Here is a 19,293-nt window from a genome sequence, read left to right on the forward strand (position 1 = left end):
TGCATCCACCTTGAATGTGTGGAGGGGGGGCGGGGGGGTGTTTTTCGCTTGGCCCGCTGGTTGAATGGAAAAGACTGAGCCACGCAAGGCCAGCTTTACCCGTTTCAGTCCAGAAGAGGCGCCTGTACAACTCTGCAAGACTGAAGCCAAGCTCGGAGTTCAGCTTTGACTGTCTACAAAGTTTTATTGTCTCTCAGATGGACCTTCGATCTCTTATCAGACGACTGTGTAGCTGATTTGCAACCTTTGTTATCGGATATCTGCAGGACCAGCAGCTCTGGCTGCACCCTGATACTCCCAACATTACTGCTTCCAAGATCTGGGAGAGAGGTCATATTTTCTCACCCCTTAGGAGATTACTGCCTGTATTCAGGAGGAGTGATTGTTCATGAGTGGCCAACACACAATGATACGGCCTTCGATGGCACCATCTACTATAAACACTCAATATCCCCCGAGTTCCCTGCACCAGTGTGGGTACATTGAAGTATAGCTAAAGCCAAATATATATATATATATATATATATATATATATATATATATATATATATAAAAAAGTTTTAGCTTTTGATGCACTACTGACAGAGGAACATTGCAGCTGGTACAGCTATATTATGTCCCAAAGGGTAGGAAGGGTAGGGCTGTAGAATTGGAAGAATGAGGCTGTAGGGTTGGAAGGGTAGGGCTATAGATTTGGAAGGGTAGGGCTATAGATTTGGAAGGGTAGGGCTATAGAGTAGGAAGAGTAGGGCTGTAGGGTAGGAAGGGTTTGGGCTATGGGGTAGCAAAGGGGAGGGCTGTAGGGTAGCAAAGGGGAGGGCTGTAGGGTAGCAAAGGGGAGGGCTGTAGGGTAGCAAAGGGGAGGGCTGTAGGGTAGAAAGGGGAGGGCTGTAGGGTAGAAAGGGGAGAGCTGTAGGGCAGGGCTGTAGGGTAGGAAGGGTTGGGCTGTAGGGTAGGGCTGTAGGGTTGGAAGGGTAGGGTTGTAGGGTTGGAAGGGGAGGACTGTAGGGTAGAAAGGGGAGGGCTGTAGGGTAGGGCTGTAGGGTAGGAAGGGTAGGGCTGTAGGGTAGGGCTGTAGGGTTGGAAGGGTAGGGCTGTAGGGTTGGAAGGGTAGGGTTGTAGGGTTGGAAGGGTAGGGCTATAGGGTAGGAAGGGTAGGGCTGTAGGGTAGGAAGGGTAGGGCTGTAGGGTTGGAAGGGTAGGGCTGTAGGGTAGGGCTGCAGGGTAGGAAGGGTAGGGCTGTAGGGATGGAAGGGTAGGGCTGCAGGGTTGGAAGGGTAGGGCTGCAGGGTAGGAAGGGTAGGGCTGCAGGGTAGGAAGGGAAGGGCTGCAGGGTAGGAAGAGTAGGGCTGCAGGGTAGGAAGAGTAGGGCTGCAGGGTAGGAAGGATAGGGCTGCAGGGCTGGAAGGGTAGGGATGTATTATAGAAAGGGTACGGCTTTAGGGTTGGAAGGGTAGGGCTATAGAGTAGAAAGGGTAGGACTGTAGGGTAGGAAGGGTTTGGGCTATAGGATAGGAAGAGAAGGGCTGTAGGGTAGGGCTATAGGGTTGGAAGGGTAGGGCTGTAGGGTAGGAAGGGTTTGGGCTATAGGGTAGGAATAGGAAGGGTTTGGGCTATAGGGTAGGAAGGGTTTGGGCTGTAGGGTAGGAAGGGTAGGAAGAGTGGGGCTGTAGGATTGGAAGGGCAGGGCACGACAGGAAGGTGGGTAGCAAGGGTAGAGCTGAAGGGTAAGAAGGGTAGACCTGTAGGGTAGGAAAGGTAGGGCTGTAGAACCATGATGGCTGCTACCTCTAAATTGCTTCCCATAATCCCCTGTCTTTGAAACCACCGAGCAACAATTTCACACCCCCAGCCATTCTGTCCAGCTTTGTGTGGCCCCCTTAGTCATGAGCAGCCCTTCCCCCTGCCCTTCCATATGATGGAGTTGATGGAGCTGTGTGTAACAAAGTATCAAACCTCTCCTCATTTTACACCAACATTCTCTTTCACTGCCAAAGGCCGGTCCTCTCCACTCACCTCTCCGGATTTGGCTTTTGTGGTCCCCAGACAGCAGAACCCAACGTCATGTCCCTGGAAGGCTGCAGCGTAATCATCCAACTTCTCGAAATCCACCACCTCCTGGACCTGGAGAACAAGATGGATATGAACACACAACACACAATGGTGACAAATTAGACAGGATAGACTTTGGGGGGGGGGGGGGTTGACTGTGTTTATTGTGGTCTTTATCACCAGTGGGGCAATGCATTAAGAAAGAAATCCAACATCTTACAGTTGTCACCAAAACAGGAATAGAGGAGATATTTTCTACAGGGGACCCTTGTCTATCATGAGGCATTCCATTTGGGTAGATTTTTTCCCACTTCCTGTTGTGTTTCAGGACAGGAGGTAAAAGGAAATCTTCCCAAACACATACAGAAATTAGAAAAGGACACAGACAGAAATGAACACAGACAGGGATTTAACCCTTTTGCTGCCACAATATAGCAGCCGGGAGTTTGCTGTATTTTATACCCCTGGCTTTTAACTTGCTAAAAGTGATTTGGGTGCCTGTTTTGTGCCACCCTCTCTGCCCCGACCCCCATCTTGTGTTCCAGGCTTACCTGTTTATTTTGGGTGCAAGGGACCATTATGGAGGTTGTCAGGATAAAAAGCAGCGGGGATCACACAACATCCGTTTGCTGATCCCCCTTGGTAGAATGAACCTGGAAGTGCTTAGCTATAAGCACTTTCAGGTTCATAGCTGTAAAACCTTGGCTGCTCCTTCCAAGAAAATGCCGATTAAATACAACCTGCACCCATCAGCTTAAACAGGGCAGGAAAAGTAGGGCTGTAGGGTAGAAGGGGTTGGGCTGTGGGATAGGAAGGTGGGGCTATAGGGTAGAACTGTTGGGTAGCAAGGGTGAGGCTGTAGGAGAGGAACAGTGGGGCTGTAGGATAGGAAGGGTAGGATTGTAGGGTAGCAAGGGTAGGGCTGTAGGGTAGCAAGGGTAGGGCTTTAGAGTAGTAAGGGTAGGACTGAAGGGTAGGGCAGGGGTAGGGCTGTAGGGTAGCAAGGGTAGGACTGTAGGAAAGATTGGGCTGTTGGATAGGTAGAGTGGAACTGTAGAGTAGTAAGAGAATGGGCTGTAGGGTAGGAAAGGTGGGGCTCCAGAACACTTCCAGGTTCAGCGTTGTAAAACCCTGGCTGCTCTATCCAAGGGAATCGGACACAACCTGCACTCATCAGCTACAACTGGGTGCAGAGGTGACATTAGGGGGTCTAATAGGCCCCTGATGCCTTCTTAAAGAGAACCGGTCACCTGCCCATGCTATCACATAGCGAGTTCGTCAGTCCCATATGATTTGATAAACCATAATGAAATATCATGTGACATAAACGTGGTAACCTAATTATTGTCCGGGTCTCTGACTTCAGAAAATATATGACATATGGGGGGGTTGAAGTGCATTTTCAAGTACAAAATGTGCACTAAATGTTCAAAACGGCTGCGGCAGGAAAAGGGTCAGAAGAATCAATTCTATCAGTGTGGATATGAAAGGGAAGTGACCCCGGAGGACTCTTACCAGATCCTTATACGCCTCGTCTTCATAGTTCAGCTTGCGGCGCCCAATCAGCGTGATTTTGCTGAACAGACGACTCTGGGCGATCTCTTTCAGCAGCTCCTTTCCTGTCTCCCCGGACGCACCCAGGATGAAGCAGGATCGGTTCAGCTGCTTGTATTCCTCTCTGAACGTCTTGATGTCGGCGGCCATTCTGTAATCACAAATGACTAACTGTAAGACAAACTGTTGGCAGCGTTGTTCTATAAAAGTCGGAGCGGGCGGGAGCTCGGATCACTCTGACCTCATCCAGGCCACCTGGCAGCACGTGCCGCGCACCGACTAATGGATAAACACGTTTGTTTAGATGAAAGGATACAAAATGTTTCCAGCAGATCCCAAACCGCTAAACGTGCAATTACCGGAATAAACACAATCAGAGCGACACTTCCCGACAGAACTAATTCTGTGTGCAGATTTAAAAAGAAAACTCTGTTACCCCCCTCAAAAAATAAAAACCATAAAGCTTTAACATGTTCGTGTCATTTCAGAAGACATTTTTAAACTTAAATACAATATATGAATACTGAGGGGGGTCAAATAAAAAAAATGTGTGAGTATCTAAAATTGCAATGCAAAATACACATTCCTCATGAATAACTCCTGTAATGTGTCTCATAGGTTTATTTCCTGTGATCAGCAGATCCACCTAGTGGCCATAATGCAGTATTTTCCTGTTTGGGGTGTTTTAGGCAAAATACTAAATTATGGCCACTAGATGGAGCTAAAAATCATGGGATATAAACATATTAGACACAATATGGGGATTATTTGTGATGGGACATGATACAAGAGATGGTCAGAGACTGCAGAAATGATACAGGAGATGGTCGGAGACTGCAGAAATGATACAAGAGACGGTCAGAGACTGCAGACATGATACAAGAGATGGTCAGAGACTGCAGATATGATACAAGAGACGGTCAGAGACTGCAGATATGATACAAGAGATGGTCAGAGACTGCAGATATGATACAAGAGACGTTTAGAGACTGCAGATATGATACAAGAGATGGTCAGAGACTGCAGACATGATACAGGAGATGGTCAGAGACTGCAGACATGATACAAGAGAAGGTCAGAGACTGCAGACATGATACTAGGATGGTCAGAGACTGCAGACATGATACAAGAGATGGTCAAAGACTGCAGACACGATACAGGAGATGGTCAGAGGCTGCAGACATGATACAAGAGATGGTCAGAGACTGCAGACATGATACAAGAGATGGTCAGAGACTGCAGACATGATACAAGAGATGGTCAGATGTTGCAGACATGATACAAGAGACGGTCAGAGACTGCAGATATGATACAAGAGATGGTCAGAGACTGCAGACATGATACAGGAGATGGTCAGAGACTGCAGACATGATACAAGAGAAGGTCAGAGACTGCAGACATGATACTAGGATGGTCAGAGACAGCAGACATGATACAAGAGATGGTCAAAGACTGCAGACACGATACAGAAGATGGTCAGAGGCTGCAGACATGATACAAGAGATGGTCAGAGACTGCAGACATGATACAAGAGATGGTCAGATGTTGCAGACATGATACAAGAGATGGTCAGATGTTGCAGACATGATACAAGAGATGGTCAGAGACTGCAGACATGATACAGGAGATGGTCAGAGGCTGCAGACATGATACAAGAGATGGTCAGAGACTGCAGACATGATACAAGAGAAGGTCAGAGACTGCAGACATGATACTAGGATGGTCAGAGACTGCAGACATGATACAAGAGATGGTCAAAGACTGCAGACACGATACAGGAGATGGTCAGAGGCTGCAGACATGATACAAGAGATGGTCAGAGACTGCAGACATGATACAAGAGATGGTCAGATGTTGCAGACATGATACAAGAGATGGTCAGGTGTTGCAGACATGATACAAGAGATGGTCAGAGACTGCAGACATGATACAAGAGATGGTCAGAGACTGCAGACATGATACAAGAAATGGTCAGAGACTGCAGACATGATAAAGGAGATGGTCAGAGACTGCAGTCATGATACAGGAGGTGGTAAGAGACTGCAGTCATGATACAAGAGACGGTCAGAAACTGCAGTCATGATACATGAGGTGGTCAGAGACTGCAGTCATGATACAAGAGACGGTCAGAAACTGCAGTCATGATACAGGAGGTGGTCAGAGACTGCAGACATGATACAGGAGATGGTCAGAGGTTCCAGACATGATACAAGAGATGGTCAGAGACTGCAGACACGATACAAGAGATGGTCAGAGACTGCAGACATGATACAAGAGACGGTCAGAGACTGCAGACATGATAAAAGAGACGGTCAGAGACTGCAGACATGATAAAAGAGACGGTCAGAGACTGCAGACATGATAAAAGAGACGGTCAGAGACTGCAGACATGATACAAGAGACAATCAGAGACTGCAAACATGATACAGGACATGGTCAGAGACTGCAGACATAGTACAGGAGGTGGTCAGAGACTGCAGTCATGATACAAGAGATGGTCAGAGACTGCAGACATGATACAGGAGGTGGTCAGAGACTGCAGTCATGATACAGGAGATGGTCAGAGACTGCAGACATGATACAGGAGATGGTCAGAGATTGCAGACATACTACAGGAGATGGTCAGAGACTGCTGACATGATAGAGGAGATGGTCAAAGACTGCAGACATACTACAGGAGTTGGTCAGAGACTGCAGACATGATACAAGAGATGGTCAGAGACTGCAGACATGATACAAGAGATGGTCAGAGACTGCAGACATGATACAAGAGATGGTCAGAGACAGCAGTCATGATACAAGAGAGGGTCAGAGACTGCAGACATGATAGAGGAGATGGTCAGAGACTGCAGACATGATACAAGAGATGGTCAGAGACTGCAGACATGATACAAGAGATGGTCAGAGACAGCAGTCATGATACAAGAGATGGTCAGAGACTGCGGACATGATACAAGAGATGGTCAGAGACTGCAGAAATGATACAAGAGATGGTCAGAGACTGCAGACATAATAGAAAAGACAGTCAGAGACTGCAGAAAGGCACAAGAGACAGTCAGAGACTGCAGACATTATACAGGAGATAGTCAGAGACTGCAGACTAGTGATGAGCTTCGTGTTCGAGTCAAACCTAAGTTCGACTCGAACTCTGCCTGTTCGCCGAATGGCAGAACAAATGGGCTTCTTCACGGGAACTTTGAGTCCCTGCATCCATAATTAATTCAATAGGTTTTTTTTAATATCCATATTTAATATCAATCATCTGCGGGCCAGCTACGCCACCGAGGCAGCTGAGTAACCCAAGACTCTCTCTGCCTAACAATTCTCTATCTAAGTTTGACAGCTCTTTTATAGGGCTCTCGTCACCAGCGCCCCATAATCCACTGCTCAGATGCAGTGGATAAATTACTGACATCACTTCAGAAGAGGCGGGGACAATTAATAGGTTTTAACTGAAATCCATAATTAATATTAATCACTTGCTGGCCTGGAGATTCAAACTCACAGCCTCTCGTTTTGCAAGCCCGTTATTCCACCAGCTATGGCACCGAGCCAGCTGATTAACCTTGGACTCTCTCTGGCTAACTAACTTCTATTTGAGTTTTGACAGCTCTTTTATAGGGCTCTGACATCACCAGCGCCCCATAATCCATTGCTCATGTGCAGTGAATAAATTACTGACGTCAGTAATTTATTCACTGTACCTAAGCAATGTATTTTGGGGCGCTGGTGACGTCAGAGCCTCATAATAGAGCTGTCAAACTTAAATAGAAGTTAAGTAGCCAGAGAGAGTCCAAGGTTAATCAGCTGGCTCGGTGGTGGGGCTTGTTAAACGAGAGGCTGTGAGTTTGAATACCCAGGCCAGCAGGTGATTAATATTAATTGTGGATTTTAATTAAAACCTATTAATTGTCCCTCAGTAATGTATTCACTGTACCTGAGCAGGGGATTATGAGGCGCTGGTGATGTCAGAGCCCTATAAAAGAGCTGTCAAACTCAGATAAAGAATTGTTAGGCAGAGAGAGTCTTAGGTTACTTAGCTGCCTTGGTGGCACCCTAAGAATTGCTCTGGTAGAGAAGTAGGGAGATGTGAACATTTTGGCTAATTCAGGCACACGAACAAGAAATATAATACAGATAGAAGAATATAGAATTGGAGGGAATATACAGAACTGTGTATAATAAATATATAACATGTGGCAGGTGGAGGAGACATCGTACAGAATGATTGTGTTACACTGTATCCTATCAGAGGTCAGGAATGTATCCTATCAGAGGTTGGGAATGTATCCTATCAGAGGTTGGGACTGCACCCTATCAGAGTGGGAATGTGTCCTATCAGAGGTGAGAATGTATCCTATCAGAGGTGGGAATGTATCCTATCAGAGGTGGGAATGTATCCTATCAGTGGTCAGGTTTGTATCCCATCAGTGGTCGGGGCTGTATCCCATCAGTGGTCGGGGCTGTATCCCATCAGTGGTCGGGGCTGTATCCCATCAGTGGTCGGGGCTGTATCCCATCAGTGGTCGGGATTGTATCCCATCAGTGGTCGGGATTGTATCCTATCAGAGGTCAGGAATGTATCCTATCAGAGGTCAGGAATGTATCCTATCAGAGGTCGGGATAGTATCCTATCAGAGGTCAGAGGATGGGAATGTATCCTATCAGAGGTCAGAGGATGGGAATGTATCCTATCAGAGGTCAGAGGATGGGAATGTATCCTATCAGAGGTCAGGTATGTATCCTATCAGAGGTCGGGATTGCACCCTATCAGAGGTCGGGAATGTATCCTATCAGAGGTCGGGAATGTATCCTATCAGAGGTCAGGAATTATCAGAGGTCAGGAATGTATCCTATCAGAGGTCAGGAATTATCAGAGGTCAGGAATGTATCCTATCAGAGGTCAGGAATGTATCCTATCAGAGGTCAGGAATGTATCCTATCAGAGGTCAGGAATGTATCCTATCAGAAGTCATGGAATGTATCCTATTAGGAGGTCAGGAATGTATCCTATCAGAGGTCAGGAATGTATCCTATCAGAGGTCAGGAATGTATCCTATCAGAGGTCAGGAATGTATCTTATCAAAGGTCAGGAATGTATCCTATCAGAGGTCAAGAATGTATCCTATCAGAGGTCGGGATAGTATCCTATCAGAGGTCGGGATAGTATCCTATCAGAGGTCGGGATAGTATCCTATCAGAGGTCAGGAATGTATCCTATCAGAGGTCAGGAATGTATCCTATCAGAGGTCAGGAATGTATCCTATCAGAAGTCATGGAATGTATCCTATTAGAGGTCAGGAATGTATCCTATCAGAGGTCAGGAATGTATCCTATCAGAGGTCAGGAATGTATCTTATCAGAGGTCAGGAATGTATCCTATCAGAGGTCAGGAATGTATCCTATCAGAGGTCGGGATAGTATCCTATCAGAGGTCGGGATAGTATCCTATCAGAGGTCGGGATAGTATCCTATCAGAGGTCGGGATAGTATCCTATCAGAGGTCAGGAATGTATCTTATCAGAGGTCAGGAATGTATCTTATCAGAGGTCGGGATAGTATCCTATCAGAGGTCGGGAATGTATCCTATCAGAGGATGGGAATGTATCCTATCAGAGGTCGGGATTGTATCCTATCAGAAGTCGGGATTGCCCCCTATCAGAGGTCAGAGGACGGAAAAGTATCCTATCAGAGGTCAGGAATGTATCCTATCAGAGGTCAGGAATATATCTTATCAGAGGTCGACATAGTATCCTATCAGAGGTCGGGATTGCACCCTATCAGAGGTCAGAGGACGGGAATGTATCCTATCAGAGGTTGGGAATGTATCCTATCAGAGGTTGGGAATGTATCCTATCAGAGGTCAGAGGTCAGGATAGTATCCTATCAGAGGTTGGGAATGTATCCTACTGGTGTATAGGAGCACTCCCACCACTGTACTGTACACTGCCGTATATATTGGAGTATAGGAGCACTCCCACCACTGTACTGTACACTGCCGTATATATTGGTGTATAGGAGCACTCCCTCCACTGTACTGTACACTGCCGTATATACTGGTGTATAGGAGCACTCCCACCTCTGTACTGTATACTGCCATATAGGCTGGAGTATAGCAGCACTCCCACCACTGTACTGTATACTGCCGTATATACTGGTGTATAGGAGCATTCCTACCATTGTACTGTACACTGCCATATATACTGGTCTCGAACATTATCAGCTGAAAGTAGGTATATCGGCATTTTGCCCATATTAAAAAAAAAGTGCAGAAAATGGCACGCTGCATCCCACTGACTTCAATGCAAAATCGCATCCTATTGACTTCAATGCAAAAACGCCAGACACTTTAATTGAATTTTCCATTTCGGTTTCAGTTTTCGGCCAAGTGCATCCTGAATTTTCATCTGAGTGCACCACTAATATATATTGGTGTATAGGAGCACTGCCACCACTGTACAATGCCATAAATATTGCTGTATAGCACCCATTACTGTACTGTGCCATATATACTATAGTATAGGAGCACTGCCCCCACTGTACAATGCCATATATACTGCTGTATAGCACCCATCACTGTACAGTGCCATATATACTGCTGTATAGGAGCACTGCCCCCACTGTACAATGCCATATATACTGCTGTATAGCACCCACCACTGTACAGTGCCATATATACTGCTGTATAGCACCCACCACTGTACAGTGCCATATATACTGCTGTATAGCACCCATCACTGTACAGTGCCATATATACTGCTGTATAGCACCCACCCACCACTGTACAATGCCATATATACTGCTGTATAGCACCCACCCACCACTGTACAATGCCATATATACTGTAGTATAGGAGCACTGCCCCCACTGTACAATGCCATATATACTGTAGTATAGGAGCACTGCCCCCACTGTACAATGCCATATATACTGCTGTATAGCACCCATCACTGTACTGTGCACTGTCATATATAATGGAGTATAGGTGCACTTGCTGTGGTAACCCATGGTAAAAACGCATGTTTTAGCGCACATTATTGCCGGCTGCATGGTGTAAATAAAGCAGAAGCTGAGATTGTGCAGAGTAGAATAGAAGCCTGGCACAGCTGGCACTGCCTGAAGCAGGGTGGTGCATTATCCTATACAAATAAAGGCTTGGCATTGGATAAACGCCTGGATCACAAATGTTACATGCCGATACCTGTAGAGGGGGATGGGCATGGCACAATATCAATGGGATAAAAAATCCAACCCAACCATGAGCTCAGATCCCCGCTGCAGATCGGGTTGTCGGGCCCAATGTCACCTGGCTGGCATGAAATCCTGTCCTGTTAGAGGTGTGCTCCTCTAAGCACAGGCAGAACAATCCATCATATTCTGTGATTAGGGGGAAGCCCCTGGAGGGCTGCAATTCATGGACTGTTGGCGGTCCCTGAGGACTGGCTCTGGAAGTTGCTGATCTAAAAATGCCATTTTCCTGACTCCATGGATCTAAAGGGTTGTCAGTCAATGGCCTGGAATAAACAGGAGCGTTGACTTTGCTGGCTACATGCTGCAATGTCTATTAGAGGACAGCCAGGTAACTAGCATTTTCAGCAACAGTCTCTGTCTCTCCGTCAGTATGGGAGTTCTGTAAACCAGTGGTCATCAACTCCGGTCCTCAGGGCACACTAACAGGCCAGGTTTGCAAGATAACTGAAATAAATCACAGGTGATATCATTTGCTGCTCAGTGATTGCAGTATTCTAGTCTGCATCTCCCCAAGGTAATACTTAAAATCTGGCCTGTTAGTGGGCCCTGAGGACCGGAGTTGAGGACCACTGCTGTAAAGTATGAGCTAAAAGTGGGAGGAGTCTACAGAGCCAGCAGATAAAGGTGCGTCCGGTGACAGCCTGGGTTCTGGCACTGCAGGGGTTAAGCCTGGTGACACAACCCCATGGAGAAATGTCAGCATGACTGAGCAGAGGGGGAGGGGGGTTACATCACCTTACACAGGGACATAGTATGTCCCCAACCCCCCCCCCCCCCCACATCTGTCTGTGCACACACCGCCCCCACCATATCTGTCAGTATATACAGTGCCCCCCCCAGCACCTGTCAGTGTATACAGTGCCCCCCCAGCACCTGTCAGTGTATACAGTGCCCCCCCAGCACCTGTCAGTGTATACAGTGCCCCCCCAGCACCTGTCAGTGTATACAGTGCCCCCCCAGCACCTGTCAGTATATACAGTGCCCCCCCCAGCACCTGTCAGTATATACAGTGCCCCCCCAGCACCTGTCAGTGTATACAGTGCCCCCCCAGCACCTGTCAGTGTATACAGTGCCCCCCCCCCAGCACCTGTCAGTGTATACAGTGCCCCCCCCTCCAGCACCTGTCAGTGTATACAGTGCCCCCCCAGCACCTGTCAGTGTATACAGTGCCCCCCCAGCACCTGTCAGTATATACAGTGCCCCCCCAGCACCTGTCAGTATATACAGTGCCCCCCCAGCACCTGTCAGTGTATACAGTGCCCCCCCCCCAGCACCTGTCAGTGTATACAGTGCCCCCCCAGCACCTGTCAGTGTATACAGTGCCCCCCCAGCACCTGTCAGTGTATACAGTGCCCCCCCCCCAGCACCTGTCAGTGTATACAGTGCCCCCCCAGCACCTGTCAGTGTATACAGTGCCCCCCCAGCACCTGTCAGTATATACAGTGCCCCCCCAGCACCTGTCAGTGTATACAGTGCCCCCCCAGCACCTGTCAGTGTATACAGTGCCCCCCCAGCACCTGTCAGTGTATACAGTGCCCCCCCCCCAGCACCTGTCAGTGTATACAGTGCCCCCCCCTCCAGCACCTGTCAGTGTATACAGTGCCCCCCCAGCACCTGTCAGTGTATACAGTGCCCCCCCAGCACCTGTCAGTATATACAGTGCCCCCCCAGCACCTGTCAGTGTATACAGTGCCCCCCAGCACCTGTCAGTGTATACAGTGCCCCCCCAGCACCTGTCAGTGTATACAGTGCCCCCCCAGCACCTGTCAGTATATACAGTGCCCCCCCAGCACCTGTCAGTATATACAGTGCCCCCCCAGCACCTGTCAGTATATACAGTGCCCCCCCAGCACCTGTCAGTATATACAGTGCCCCCCCCTCCAGCACCTGTCAGTGTATACAGTGCCCCCCCAGCACCTGTCAGTGTATACAGTGCCCCCCAGCACCTGTCAGTGTATACAGTGCCCCCCCAGCACCTGTCAGTATATACAGTGCCCCCCCAGCACCTGTCAGTGTATACAGTGCCCCCCAGCACCTGTCAGTATATACAGTGCCCCCCAGCACCTGTCAGTGTATACAGTGCCCCCCAGCACCTGTCAGTGTATACAGTGCCCCCCAGCACCTGTCAGTGTATACAGTGCCCCCCAGCACCTGTCAGTGTATACAGTGCCCCCCAGCACCTGTCAGTGTATACAGTGCCCCCCAGCACCTGTCAGTGTATACAGTGCCCCCCCCCCCCAGCACCTGTCAGTGTATACAGTGCCCCCCCCCCAGCACCTGTTAACCCTTCATTATCTCTCCTGGGTAGTGAAGGGTGTAATACCTGGGCACTGGGATGTCAGGAAACAGCGAATACCTGGTGGGGGTGGGGGGGTGGGGGGTGTCAGAGAAGTGTAAACATCTGGGAAGGGGGGTGACATGGAAGGGGTAATACCTGGAAAGGGTGGGGGGTCTTTGAAGGGTTAACACCTGGGGGGGGTAATATAAACGTTTTTACCTGGGAGTTGGGTGTTGGAGAAGATATATACCTGGGGGAAGGGTAACTGAATGGTTAATACCAGGGGGGGGGGGGGGAGGGTCATTGGAGGGTAATATCTGGGGGTAGGAAGTCAGGGAAATATTAATACCTGGTGGTGGGGGAGTCAAAGAAGGGTTAACACCTGGGGGGGGGGTAATAGAAGTGTTTTTACCTGGAAGTGGGGTGTCTGAGAAAGATAAATACCTGGGGGATCATTGAAGGGTTAATACCTGGGGGGGGGGGGGTCTTTGAAGAGTTGACACTTGGGGGGGGTAATAGAAGCGTTTTTACCTGGGGGGCGGGGTGCCAAGGAGGGATTGATACCCTGGGGGGGTCATTAGAGAGTTAAGTGGTGTCAGGGGAGAGTTAATACCTGGGGGGGGGGGGGTAATAGAAGAGTTATTTACTTGGGAGAGGGGGGAATAAATGGTTAATACCTGGGGGGAGGAGAGGAATTGCCAGGGAGGAGTAGGTGGGGTAAGGGGTATTGACAAGGAGGAGGGGGTAGGGTGGGGGTAATGCCTGGGATGAGGAGGGGGGCGGTATTACCTGGGATGAGGAGGGGGGCGGTATTACCTGGGATGAGGACGGGGGCGGTATTACCTGGGATGAGGAGGGGGGCGGTATTACCTGGGATGAGGAGGGGGGCGGTATTACCTGGGATGAGGACGGGGGCGGTATTACCTGGGATGAGGAGGGGGGCGGTATTACCTGGGATGAGGACGGGGGCGGTATTACCTGGGATGAGGAGGGGGGCGGTATTACCTGGGATGAGGAGGGGGGCGGTATTACCTGGGATGAGGACGGGGGCGGTATTACCTGGGATGAGGACGGGGGCGGTATTACCTGGGATGAGGAGGGGGGCGGTATTACCTGGGATGAGGACGGGGGCGGTATTACCTGGGATGAGGAGGGGGGCGGTATTACCTGGGATGAGGAGGGGGGCGGTATTACCTGGGATGAGGAGGGGGGCGGTATTACCTGGGATGAGGACGGGGGCGGTATTACCTGGGATGAGGAGGGGGCGGTATTACCTGGGATGAGGAGGGGGCGGTATTACCTGGGATGAGGAGGGGGCGGTATTACCTGGGATGAGGAGGGGGCGGTATTACCTGGGATGAGGAGGGGGCGGTATTACCTGGGATGAGGAGGGGGGGTGGTATTACCTAGGATGAGGACGGGGGCGGTATTACCTGGGGGTGGGGGGTGGTATTACCTGGGGGTGGGGGATGGTATTACCTGGGGGTGGGGGATGGTATTACCTGGGTAAATCCCCGGGGTCGGAGTTCTCCTGGTGGAAGGAGATCGCAGCGATGAGAACCAAAACTGACAGAACGACCCACACCCCTCCCCCCAACATTGAGACACCCGGCCTGCTACTGCGCATGTGCGGCTCCCTTCGCTCTACACGCCCTATAGCCCCGCCCACACTACACTGTACACTGCCGTATATACTGGAGTATAGGAGCACTCCCACCACTGTACTGTACACTGCCATATATACTGGAGTATAGCAGCACCCCCACCTCTGTACTGTACACTGCCGTATATACTGGAGTATAGGAGCACTCCCACCTCTGTACTGTACACTGCCGTATATACTGGAGTATAGGAGCACTCCCACCTCTGTACTGTACACTGCCGTATATACTGGAGTATAGGAGCACTCCTACCACTGTACTGTACACTGCCGTATATACTGGAGTATAGGAGCACTCCCACCTCTGTACTGTACACTGCCGTATATACTGGAGTATAGGAGCACTCCCTCCTCTGTACTGTACACTGCCGTATATACTGGAGTATAGGAGCACTCCCTCCTCTGTACTGTACACTGCCGTATATACTGGAGTATATGAGCACTCCCACCATTGTACTGTACACTGCCGTTGTAGTTGTATATAAAATGCACTTTTTATCTTTCAAAAAGTGTTTCCCAGTGCTAAACCTTTCATCCCATTTCTAAATTGTGTCCTATGTCTACATACTTTTGCCAATTTGTGCATTTCAAAATGCAGTATAAAGGAATAGTAGAGGTAAAAAAAAAAAAAAAAAAAACACTTGTGGGTTTAACAAATAATTTTTTTGTATATTTTTTCTTTAACCACTTCTGGACCGGAAGGATTTTCCCCCTTAATGACCAGGCCATTTTTTTGCGATTCGGCACTGCGTTATTTTAACAGACAATTGCGCGGTCGTGTGACGCTGTACCCCCAAAGACAAAATAAATAAATAAAAATCAAAATGTTTTATCATTTTAGACCAATTTGTTTTCTGCTACATATTTTTGGCAAAAAAAATCCCAATAAGCGTATTTAGATTGGTTTGCACAAAAGTTATAGCGTCTACAAACTACAGGAAAGATTTATTTCATTTTTATTTATTTTAATTTTTTTTTTACTAGTAATGGCGGCAATCTGTGATTTTTAGGGGGACTGCGACATTGCGGCGGACAGATCGGACCCCTAACTGACATTTTTGACACTTTTGGAGGTACCAGTGACATTACTACAGTAATCAGTGCTAAAAATATGCACTGTTACTGTACTTATGACACTGGCAGGGAAGGGGTTAACACAATGGTGATCAAAGAGTTAAGTGTGAGCCTAGGGGAGTGTTTTCTAACTGTATGGGGAGGGACTTGTGAAATGATCATAGAGACCTGTGATCCTATATAGAAGGATCACAGGCGCTCTGTGATCATTCCAGAGAGAAGAACGGTCAGCTGTGTTTACAACATCCGACCGTTCTTCTCTCTCAGCGGGGAACGATCGCGGATGTCAGACGGCAATCAGAGCCGCCGGCCCCGTGGATCGGCATCCCCGCTGCCTAGTGGTTAAATACAAAGTTCAAAGAGCAATATTTAGAAGAAGTTTGCTTCTTTGATTTCACTCACAGCTGTCTTGCTGATCCAGAGATTCCTCCATGTATCCAATGCAAAGAACACTCACATATATTTATCGCTCCCGCAAACCAACATATCCATACGACGATTCACGCAGCCGAGCCAGCCTGATGCAGTATATATGCGGCAGGCGGTCGGCAAGCTATTAAGGGGGCGTGGCAGAGGGTGTGTCCTAATCCTACATACTATTGCTAATAAGCGTCACCCGTTCCCATCTGAATAAATTGGGAGGTATGCATTAACTTTAATACCACGTTAAGTAGTAACTCCACATTTGTTGAGACCCCTGTGGGTGATCTCAGTACATTTCAGGGATTTTACCAAACTTTCTTGTAGATTTTTACCTTTTTTGTTAATTTCTGAAGAATTATCTGTTTTTTTCTCTGTGTCCATGTTCAGGGTTAATGGTAGTGGTTTTATAAGTCTCAATCAGCTGCTGCACTTGCAGGGTTCTAATGAGGAAAGTGGCAGGGTATGCATCCCTTTGACTACCCTTAGGGAGTATCTAGCTATCTAGATATGTTTGTTGCAGGGGATGCCCAAAATCTGACTTGTATCTTAGTGCAGACTTCTGGGAAAGTCAGTCAGTTTTATTATTTTGTCTCTTTACGGTCTCTTCATTTTTGACTTGTTATTTTTGGATGGAGTTCTGCTTGAAAAGAGTTCAGTTGTAAAATCCATTTCTGCTCCACAAAGCTGAGATCGGAGCGGCTTGTATACTTCAAACATTTGCATTGCCTACAGGTGGAGCATTTCCAAAAACAATTCCTTCGCCAAGATGTAGCAATGTAACTATAAATATATGTGAGTGTTCTTTGCATTGAAATAATGGAGGAATCTCTGGATCAGCAAGGCAGCTGTGAGTCAAATCAAAGAAGCAAACTTCTTCTAAGTCCCCATTCACACTAGCGCGACTTGTCAGGGTCCCTATGGCAGGCGGTGGGTCGCCTGCCATAGATTAGCACAGGACCCGTTCTAATAGGAGCAACACAAGTCGCTCCGACTTAGAAAAAGGGTCCTGTGATACTTTGGGGCGACCTGCATTGACTTCAATTATATGAAGTCCGTGCATGTCGCGCCTTCACAGGTCGCCCCAGCAAGTCGGGTCGCCCCTGTGTGAACGGGGTCTTAATATTGCTCTTTAAACTTTGTATTTAACCACTTTAGCCCCGGAGGATTTGGCTGCTCAATGACCAGGGCCTATTTTGCGATTCGGCACTTCGTGACATTAACGGACAATTGCGCGGTCGTGCGGCGCTGTACCGAAATAAAATTGACGTTCTTTTTTTCCCCACAAATAGAGCTTTCTTTTGGTGGTATTTGATCACCTGTGCGATTTTTATTTTTTGCGCTATAAACAAAAAAAGAGCGACAAATCTGAAAAAATAACAATATTTTTCACATTTTTTTATATGAAATTCTCAAAAAAAATGTAAAAATCTAAATGTTTTAACATTTTAGGCCAATTTGTTTTCTGCTACATATTTTTGGTACAAAAAAAATCGCAATAAGCGTATTTTGATTGGTTTGCGCAAAACTTATTATGTTTACTAACTACGGGAAAGATTTATGTAATTTTTATTGTTATTTTTTGTTTAACGAGTATTGGCGGCGATCTTGCGATTTTTTTGCGGGACTGCGACATTGCGGCAGACAGATCGGACCCTTGACTGAAATTTTTGACACTTTTGGGGGTACCAGTGACAGACATCCCAACCTGCAAAAACTCATTTCAGGGAGGTGGCGCTCCGCGCCGGCGCCCCCCCCCCCCTCTCCATGCCCTTCCCGCACCAGGACTGCTCTATTTGTTACCCCCTACCCCTTTTCCTAATCCTATGCACTGCTTATTGGCTTGTCATCCCAAAATCACTATGATTAGAGGCGTAACTAGAACCTTCAGGGCCCCGATGCAAGAAACCATGATTGGCCCCCCAGACCCCTGGCCGGGGCCCTTCCCTTCAAGCCCGGGGCTCTTCCCACTAATCCTGGGGCTCTTTACTCTCGTTGCATGGCCTTTTATTATGGTCCCGCAGCAGGATCCTTTCACAAGTTCTGCAGTGGGCCGCCTTCCTGCAATCTTGGGGCCTCCCCACAGTGGTGCAATGCCAGGGCCCGGTCGCAAGTGTGACCTTTGAGATCCTGGAAGTTCACCCACTGGTTTGCTACTGGGCCCCCTGGAGCATGGGGCCCGGTAGCAATTGCAACCCCTGCAACCCCTGTAGTTACGCCCCTGACTATGATTAATACTACTACTTCCTACACTGTTTCAACCCAGTTTAATTAAATTACATTTATTAACTAACACACACCTCCTACTTCACTTCTGGTTTCTAATGATCTGACCACTTAATAATAAGTTGTACTACAGGAGGAAGAGAGGTCCTATTTGACAGGTACAAAGATGCCTGCACCATTGAGGACACTACAGATGATATCACTAGATATGACCTGGAAAGGATTGTACTCCTCACAAATCACCAGCATTTTTACCTCATATCTCTATATAGGAGGAGGGTAGAGGAGGACAGATCGCACAGTCCGATCTTCTGCCGCTGCTTCCTGTGGCTCCTGTCACAGGCGGAGTGCATTTCATATAACTCCGCCTGTGACAGAGCCAGAACTATACAGGAAGCAGCAGCTCTGTCACTGGCTCAGCAGACATCCGAAGTCTCCCGCCGCAACCGGGAGATCGCACGGCACTTGCGGGTGTCCGTGAGCCGCTCGCCAAAGGCGGGAGACTCCCGCAAGTCGCGGGAGACTTGGGATGTCTGCGAATGACATTACTGCAGTAATCAGTGCTATACATATGCACTGTTACTGTAAAAATTACACTGGCAGGGAAGGGGTTAACTTCATTTGATAAGGAGGGGTTAAGTGTGTCCCTAGGGGCGTGCTTCTAACTGTGATTGGATGTGGCTTGTGATGTAACAGCAGAGACCGTATGATCTTTGCTGTTACACAGGGGAGAATGACAGGCGGCTTTGTTTACATTAGCCGCCTGCCTTTCTCCCGG

The 19,293-nt window shown here is 48.2% G+C and overlaps 1 protein-coding gene across 1 annotated transcript in view; it reads right to left on the bottom strand.

Moving 5' to 3' along the window:
- HTATIP2 (HIV-1 Tat interactive protein 2) overlaps positions 1–14,762 on the bottom strand; it is a gene marked incomplete at both ends in the record, with an annotated part of 39,516 nt that extends 24,754 nt beyond the window's left edge. Inside the window, 3 exons of the mRNA XM_082270302.1 lie at positions 2,017–2,124; positions 3,568–3,757; positions 14,638–14,762. Of these exons, the coding sequence (XP_082126428.1) occupies positions 2,017–2,124; positions 3,568–3,757; positions 14,638–14,762 (423 nt within the window). The remainder of the gene's footprint in view (positions 1–2,016; positions 2,125–3,567; positions 3,758–14,637) is intronic.
- Between the last annotated feature and the right edge of the window lie 4,531 nt (positions 14,763–19,293).

The sequence above is a fragment of the Pelophylax lessonae genome, assembly GCF_965119305.1.
Source record: "Pelophylax lessonae genome assembly, chromosome: 10".
NCBI classification, from domain to species: Eukaryota; Metazoa; Chordata; class Amphibia; order Anura; family Ranidae; genus Pelophylax; species Pelophylax lessonae.